The 8,960-nt window shown below is 39.5% G+C and overlaps 1 protein-coding gene across 1 annotated transcript in view; it reads right to left on the reverse strand.

Annotated features, from left to right (window-relative positions):
- The window catches only part of LOC140123961 (transmembrane protein 132D-like), a 470,866-nt gene extending 463,936 nt beyond the window's left edge, over positions 1-6,930 (reverse strand). The window contains exon 1 of the mRNA XM_072144372.1: positions 6,563-6,930. Coding sequence (XP_072000473.1) covers positions 6,563-6,644 — 82 coding nt within the window. The 5' untranslated portion in view covers positions 6,645-6,930. The remainder of the gene's footprint in view (positions 1-6,562) is intronic.
- Between the last annotated feature and the right edge of the window lie 2,030 nt (positions 6,931-8,960).

Consider the following 8,960-nt stretch of genomic DNA (forward strand, 5'->3'; position numbering starts at 1 on the left):
ATGCAACCGAGATTTTTCCAAAATACATTTCTGATGGAAAAAAGTATATCATCTAAGTGATCACATAGAGCAGTGGTGGCGAACCTATGGCACAGGTGCCAGAAGAGCCCTTTCTGTGGGCACTCAGGCCATTGTCCCAATTTTACCAAACAGGACCAAATCCACCAAATCTTCCTGCAGTCCCAAGCAACTTAAAAGATACTGATCTCAGAGCTATTTTAAAGTGACAATTCATTGGCTGTTTAAATTGCCGGAAAAGTGAGAAGGTGTTGACAGAACTGCATTGTCTTTGTAGGTCATCCTGCTGGACCCACCATTCTTCCTGGAGAGAAGCTACAATGATGGTCTGAATTTTCCCACCTTCTTTCAACTCAATTGGTGGCCTCAGGGGGCCGATACAATTGAATGATGTTGAAGAACAGGTAGCAATAAGTTACTGCTTGAAATGACATGTTGGCACTTCATGGTACATAAGCAGATTTTGGCTGAAAAAAAAACCCCATATACAATGTGCCATATGGTAAACTTGCATTAATGTTCCCATGTTCGACTACTAAACAAATGACATCTATTCATAACACATATATTCATGTAACTAAAGATTTCTGAGAATGTTGCAAGGGATAGAGACGCACCAGCATTGTTTCCAAAATGTAAAATATTTGCTACGGACAATTTGAAAGAATATTTTATTAGGAAGAAGCATCATACTGGTCACAGTTTGTTGGAGAATAGTCTGTACATTGTTTAGGTCTGCATATTGCCCTCATTAAAAGCTTCTTGCCCACAACATTAATTTGCATGTAAATAAAAACTGTTTTTTTTTCCTGAAACAACAAACAATGCATTAAAAAGGCAGGAAACGGATAACAAGTTAGATTTCTGTCTCATTCAGAAAAATGGACATCACAAAGCCAGGCTATAATCAGTTCATTCCTCTGTTTTTAGGATTCAGATTCAACAAGGCCACAATAGTAAAGTACTGAAAAATTTGGTGTCTTACTAAAGCTTTTTGTTATAATCAAAAAATCTAAATAAAAAATAATAAAAAGCAAACAAGCCCTGGTGTAGGCACTCTCTTATTCACCTGACTGGGGTTTCTCTTTCTGCAGCTTTTCCCAGGGCAGGTAGCTAGAGTAAGGGGAACATTAATTGGATTCAGGCCAAGTTCACACTTTGGGGGAGATTTATCATTAGGCAGGATTTTTAGCAGTTGTCTATGTGTTAGACTGGCAGGTTTCCAACAGTCGGATTTATAGTTCGGTGTATGTGCAGTGTTAAATGCCTTCCCATTAGCTGTATGTGGTCTATGCGAATAGACTGCACCAGACACACGTATATTTAACATCTGCTCAATTTCTGCCTTTTTGCAATGTTTTTCCACAGTACATTCTCTGATACCTCAAACCTCAAGTTGTGTTTGCGCAAAAATTTTCTACAAATATATGCCAAGAAGCTACATAGGACTAATGATAAATCTCCCCCTTTGAGTTTCAGTTGCTTTTTAAACAAAGCAGGGAGGAGCTAGACTAGAACATATATATGCATTTCCACTTAACCCCTAGGTGTCCCCGTGGCAAGATGATAAGCGCACGGGAACTTACTTAAACGTCCTGCTTCTGTCTATCACATCTGACAGCCAGCGCTAACATCCGCGATCGGAGCCGACACCGATCTCGGGTGTTAACCCCTTACACGCCGCGGTAAAGCATGACCGGGGCGTGTAAGGGTGTTCCTGCTATGGATCGGATCCCCCGTGCCGCTTACCGGAGGATCCGATCTTCTTCTGGGCAGCTCCGAGGACTGCCATGTGCCCCAGAGCTGCCCGCACTCCCTGGCAGTCAGACCCCTTCCGGGTCTGACTGTAAACTGTCTGAGCATGCGCCTGCATAAAAAGTTATGCATATAAATAGATAGTGATGCTAAAATGAACAAGATTTTCTCCAAATTAGTTTTTATTCAGTACAATTGAATAAAATACACAAACCCCCCACATATTTGGTATCCCTGCATCTGTAACAATCTGCATGATAAAACAGAATCATTATTAGATCCGCAAAGTGAACCCCATAAAGAAAAAAAAAAAAGCTCCAAAAAAAGATAATTTTTAATTAATACCCTATAAAAAATGCTCTAAAAAGTGATTTAAAAAATGTTATGCACTCTAAAATAAGACCACTAAAAAGAACAACCCTTCCCCCAAAAAATAAGCCTTTAAACAGATTTGTGAGGCGAAAAATAAAAAAGTTATGCATATGAAAGATGGTGATGCTAAAATTAACAGCATTTTTGCCAAATTACTTTTTATTCAGTAAAAATGGGAAAAAATAAAAAAATCTATATAAATGAGGTATTTCCGTAAGCGTGGCGACCCATAGAATAAAAATAATATACTATTTTTATGGTATGGTTAACGGCCAAAGAAAAAAAAAATAAACATTTTCCTAAAAATCTATGATTTTCATTTCCTCCACTAACAAAGCTATAGATGCCCCAAAATTACCTACCAGAAAAGTGCATCTCATGTGACAAAAGAAATAAGCCCCTATAGGTCCTCATTAAAAAAAGAAAAAAATTATAGCCTGTACAATGTGACATAGCAAATCTGATCTGGATGGCGCCTCCTTCCCTTCTATGCCCGGCCGTGCGCCCATACAGCAGGTTACCACCACATATAGAGTATCCGTGTACTCGGGAGAGATTGGGTAACAAACTTTGTGAAGCCTTTTTTCATTTAATCAGAATGTTTCATTTTCCACCCAAAATGAATGTATTGTGAAAAAATATTACAATTTGCAGTCTGCACCTCCATTTTGTTTTAACCCCTATAAAACACGTAAAGGGTTAACAAACTTCTTAAAAGTGGTTTTTCATACGTTGAGGGGTGTAGTTTCCATAATGGGGTAATTTATAAGTCTCGCTATTATTTAGGCCTCTCAGTGTCAATTAGAAGTTGAGCAGGTCCATCTAAATACGGGTTTTGGTGATTTTACAAAAAATGTGAAAAATGATACCTAAATTCTGAGCCTCATAACATTCTAGTAAAATATGTGGAATCTTAAAAAACCATCCAACATAAAGCAGACATTTGGGAAATGTAAGTTATGAATTTATTTGGGTGCTATGACTATCTGCATCAAAAGTAGAGAATTTAGAACGTTGAAAATAAAGAATTTTTCCAAATTTTTGCAAAATGTAGTTTTTTTCTCATAACTAAACGCAAAAGATTTCATCCAAATTTTTAAACTAATTGGAGGAGACTCGCTCATGCTATGGACCGCAAAGCAACCGCTATGTCTGCTATACATATATTTAATGGCAATATATCAAATATTTCAATGTTTTTTACTGAATTCAACAGGCTGCTTGTGTAATGGTAGAACATGGCAGGCCTAGACCAGGCAGAGCTATTCCTCTCAACAACCATTAGTCCATGTGAAATACAACTACTATAATTCCAAGTACCTTTGGTAACATTGCTTTTTTTTAATTACATTTTACCTGAGCAAAACAGATTGCCTAAATTCTTCTGAGAAGATTATTAAGTTGTGAATTTGGCTCACCGGTGCTCGCAGCCTGCTCTACGTCCCAAAAAAACCAAAGTGGGGAAATGGCGGGAGGGGGAGAACTGGTGTAGAAAGCATAATGAATATCCCCCTATATATTCACTAATTATTGTAACAGGAGTGTAAAGAGCTTATTAACGTAAAAAAGCTTGAAAATTACCATTGGTGTTTTTAGTTTTCTTCAGAACTTAATGACCATGGATTACATGATTGAACAAAATGGGGGAAATTCATTAAAACTGCCGTATTTTAGTTCTTAAAGTCGCCCCACACACACAGATACTCAACACTGTAATCCATTAAGTGGCTCCGGCCTCTTAGTAAATAAGGGGGAAAGGCAAACTCTGCCAGTTCAGACCTGTAGTCTAGGTTTTTTGCTATAGTCTCAGCTGTTTTTCATGCCCCCCACAGCCCTCTGTTGGCCCTACTCCCCACCCGCTTTCTGCCCGAAGCTAGAAAACTGGTGGAGAGTGGGAGATTGATACGTCTTTTTCCCAAAAAAATGGCGGGGATGCCATAATGAATCTCTCACAATATCCTCTTTCAAGTAGTGTATATACCCTATAAATCTTGGCTAGTACCACCTACAATGAACTGTGTCATAGGACTTTTCATAGTGTAAACCAGAGACCTATTTGGCAATCCCTCAATTTACGCCCAGGGTAACTGTGAAGTATCTGACCCACTGAAACTATAGAGGCACAAGATGCAAATTTCACACTGATCTAGGTACATTGCAAGCCCTGATATCTGGTGAACCATCCAGTATCACTAGAGTGTTATTCAACCCCTTAAACCCCCACCAAAGGATCACAAACAAATTTATCCAAACAGATTCAAAGAAAAAGTTCCTTTTTACATTCTACATTCATTTGCAAAAGACTCTTAGGTCTTATTGGTCATTTTACCCAAAACACAGAAAATAAATGTATCCCCATTGGCTGTAGTGTGGATCACAGGGACTACTGATGGGAGATCCATAATTACATTTGTCCTCATAATTACAGTATATCTTAACTATCTCCAATTCTGAAAAGAGAACATTCTAAACACATACAACTATAGGCGTTAATGATATTTGCAGATCTGTTTTTAAAGCTGCGGATTTCAGGTTTAGCTCCTTGAGAGTTAACTATTTCATAAAGCCATAATCTACAGTTCAGATTAAATGTTATAAAATTGTACCTTGGGAAAAAGTAACAGATTTTGGCAAGAAACTTTCAGCAGATGAGAATGTAAAGGATACTATCACAGGAAGATTAATATTGTTCGAGATCTACTCAAGTCAACCCTGAGGCAAGAAGCAGCATTTCGCTTTATGCTATAATGTATGTAACAGCATCATCCATATACAGCTACTTTCTTATGATATTGGCTTATATATTGCTATTATTATATAAAATATATAAAATACATTCTGTTAATCAGAATGACTGATAATAACCTCAGAAACATGAGGAGCTTAATGTTTTACAATAACTGGCTGTGAATTTCCTATGTGCTGTAATGCAAATATTACCTGTGCTGATTGTTGCTATGGGCAGAGTTCTTTCCTTGGAGAATTTTTCAGATCAGAGGAAAATAACTGTGCATGTATTTATTAGAGGATGAATGGAAAGAAGCGTGGAAACATTCACCTAATCTCTGGCGAATCTTTCTGACTATGATCAGATTGAGAACTCTATATTGTGATCATTGATGATGGTGTATGGCTGCTGGCACACAGAAATTGTGATATTTTGTTTACTGGGTAAGTTGATAGCAAATGACCTGATGCTTTTTCTATGGGTAATTCATCACTGACACATGCACATAACAGTCTCTTTTTCTAGTTCAAGCTCTGTTTGTCAAAAGCTGTGCTGAGGTTATACAGAATGACAACCAGTACATAAACCGAGGGGGCTATTAGTGGAAATCGGAAATTCAAGCTGAATGGAGCAAAAGTGCACCTGAAATCCTGAAGATGTCATATAGACGAGAGCTGCCCAGAAATATATTTCCCATAGCAGATGATTGATCAGAGTACTGTATACACCACTGTCCCTGGACCTGGCTTGGAGGTCTCATGCACGGTCTGCTCTCAATATGCTTATATTTGCTGCCAAATTCTATACTTACTGTTATTAAGTCAACATGAGAAATGCAAAGCTCCCAAATCCCTTTGTTTACATCATTTACAATAATAATAATAATAATAATAATCCTGGAACTGATTGTAAAGCCATGTGCATCCTTTAAGAGGCTCCAGTTTCATAGACAGTAATGTCTCACCACTACCAATGCTATTAATTCAAGTCGTCTCTGCAGCCATAATCTATCCGCAAAGTTCGAAAAGAAATTAAACTCTTAAACAGTGGCGTAAAGGGAGAGGAAGGGACATCATGACAAGATGATAAAAAACGTATTTACAGTGAAATAGATTGGATGAGGACACAAGGATTGATTGATGGATGGATGGATAGATAGATAGATAGATAGATAGATAGATAGATAGATAGATAGATAGATAGATAGATAGATTTCATGAATACTGTATACAGTGTAGTTGCAAAGCTGGACATACAAATAGGTAGATAGATAGTTTTGATAAAAAGAGACTTATATATGGGGAGCCTGCTACATGGTAGATATATAGGTAGATAATAAGATATAGTCTTGATGGATAGTATCATTTGATATAGAAACAGATACTATATATGGGGATCTGGATGGATAGATAGATACATAGATATGAGATAGATAGATAGATAGATAGATAGACAGATAGATTATCTGACACATAATGATATATATAGACATGGAGAATGAATAGGTGGATCCATAATATTACACTAGATAGATAGGGAGATCAGCACATGTTCCCTGTATTGCAGTAACTAGTGACTTGTAGCAGAGAGGCTATGCTGTAAGTTGTCCTTTCCCTGGGATGTGACAATGTCTGGACTTGATGTGTACACAGTGATGACAAAGTGATGGCACGGTCCCTCAGCCCTTACCTTTAGATAAAGCTGCTGCTGCCAGGCTGATGAGGAGGACAGATGAAAGCTGCAACATATTCCTTCCAGCAGATCTCTGCATCCTTGGATCCGGGCTCAAGTTGCTGCTCCTGACACTTGAAGTAAATCAGCCCCAGAAATGATTGGGAGCCATGTCACCAGAGGTCTGCCCTGTCCCCCTGCAGACTACACCATCCTCCCTGGCAGCACTGGTGGCACACGCTGAAAGTTTCCTCAGCCGGATCTGCCCACTGCAGGGGCGTCACTTGGACGGTGACACCGGGGCGGTCCCCCGGGCAGCTGGCGATTACTGTCCTCACCCACCGGTGCCCCCGTCTTCTGCTCCGCTCCTGCTGCCTACGTTTATAAAACCCCATATAATCCATCATGACGTCTAGCCTGGCCCCTTAATCCCTCCATTAACCCCCGCTGTGCTGGAGGCTCGGCAGAATTATTATAATGACCGGAACAGAGAAGGAAGCTCCAATATGTTCCGATGTGACCACCCCTGTCCCCAGCAGAGCTTGCACTCTAATTATTAATACTGAGTGTCTTGCTGATAGTTTCGCATACAGCATTGCATTAACCTCTTCATTGCTGCTGATAATAAATTTCTATTATAATATTAGCATCACAGGAAACATGTACAAAACGAAATCTGACACAAAAGTGTCCACAAAATGACAAAACCTAATGTGTTATATAGGACTTCAAGTGTAGGTCCACCATGGACAATATCTAAGGAACATTTCTCTTCTGGAGAGGAGGGGATTGCAGACCCCAGCCCCCCAGGTATCTCCAGCCCCTAACCCCGTGGTAAGAGGGCAGCTGGTAACATCTCTCCTATACCATCATCTGAGAAGGATCAGGATATTAATAATCAAATCTAAATAACATTATTAGAGGGACATTTCTTGTTCCCACTGGACATTTTTCAATGGTTTTGGGGTTTACAGTATTAATCACATAACTATGGAGTAGGCCATTACCAGGTGATAGTGGCAGTGCACCTCCTGGTGCCATTTTGTGTGTCTACCAGATGCTTGGTTATTACCAATTTATTTTATTAGTTAGACCACGGTTCTGACTAAAGTGCCTTAATCGGCATTCTCCAGAAGTAGAACATTTACTTCCGGACCCAAACTAACTAAATTAATGTGGAGGTGCTCTGCTAAATGCAAATTTATGAGGAACGGGTCTGTCCTTACGGTGATTGAAAGAGGGTCTTCTGGTGATAAAAATTCATTAAACAGGGTTGTGTATAAATGGGGAATTGCTGTTGCTCCATATTAATGAGGGGAAGAGGAGGTGCTCGTTTTACATATGAATTTATGGGGGATGTTGTACTTATGGGGACTTCTTGTGTTTAAGGAAATCTACCACAAAATTCAAACATGATAAACCAGGGGCACTTACCCATATGCACCATGAATGTGGTATTGCTCTTATATTTAATATCCATGGCATCTTTCCTTCTATAATCATCTTTTAAAATTATGCCAATGATCCAGAAGGGCTACCCTAGCCCCTCTATGATCTAGCTTTATAGGCTGTTACAATGTCTCACCCTTCCCCTGGCTTCCTTAGAACTTGCGCAATGAGTACTTCCTGCAGGGGGGAGGGTGAGACAGTGTAACCGTCTGTAAAGCCAAATCACAGAGGGGCTAGGTATAATAAATATAAGAAGATTACCATAGTCACGGTGCCTGGATCTATGAGTAAGTGTCCCTGGGTTATGGTGGTAGATTTCCATTAAATATGAATTAATGAGGGATGCTGTGCTATATATGAGAAAATGGGAGGCTGCTGGTGCTGCTTATTAAATCATTAGGGGGTGTCGTTGCTGCATAAAACATCATGGTCATTGCTGCATAAAACATCATGATGGGTGCTGTATAGAAATGTATTAGGGGCTTGCAAATCAATTAATAAGCGGACTAATGTATATAATGTCACTCTATATAACATAATTTATTGGAGGCGGGCACCTTTATATAATTTATATGTGCAGTATATTCACTGCTATTATATGTTTATGTGTGTGGCGAATGCAAATAAACAGCCCTTAGCAAAACATAATGGGGCCCATTTACTAAGAGCCCTGCAGCCGCATTTTCGTCGGATTTCCTGACTTTTCGGGATTTGCCCCAGGGATTGTGTCGCGATCAGATCTTGTTGCAATCACGCTGGCTTTTACACGACACAAATCGGGGGACGATCCGACGGATCTGGACTAAGCGCCAGATTTAACATTCAAATTTGTGTTGCAAGCCAAGCACTAACATGCACCACGCAGAAGAAGGTGACCTCTGGCGGACCTGAACGGGGAGCCGCCCATGTAGGATATCAGGCGCAGGATCTACGTGGATCGCGGCAGATGTGCATTCCAACAGACATT

The sequence above is a fragment of the Engystomops pustulosus genome, chromosome 1 (genome assembly GCF_040894005.1).
Source record: "Engystomops pustulosus chromosome 1, aEngPut4.maternal, whole genome shotgun sequence".
Classification (NCBI taxonomy): Eukaryota; Metazoa; Chordata; class Amphibia; order Anura; family Leptodactylidae; genus Engystomops; species Engystomops pustulosus.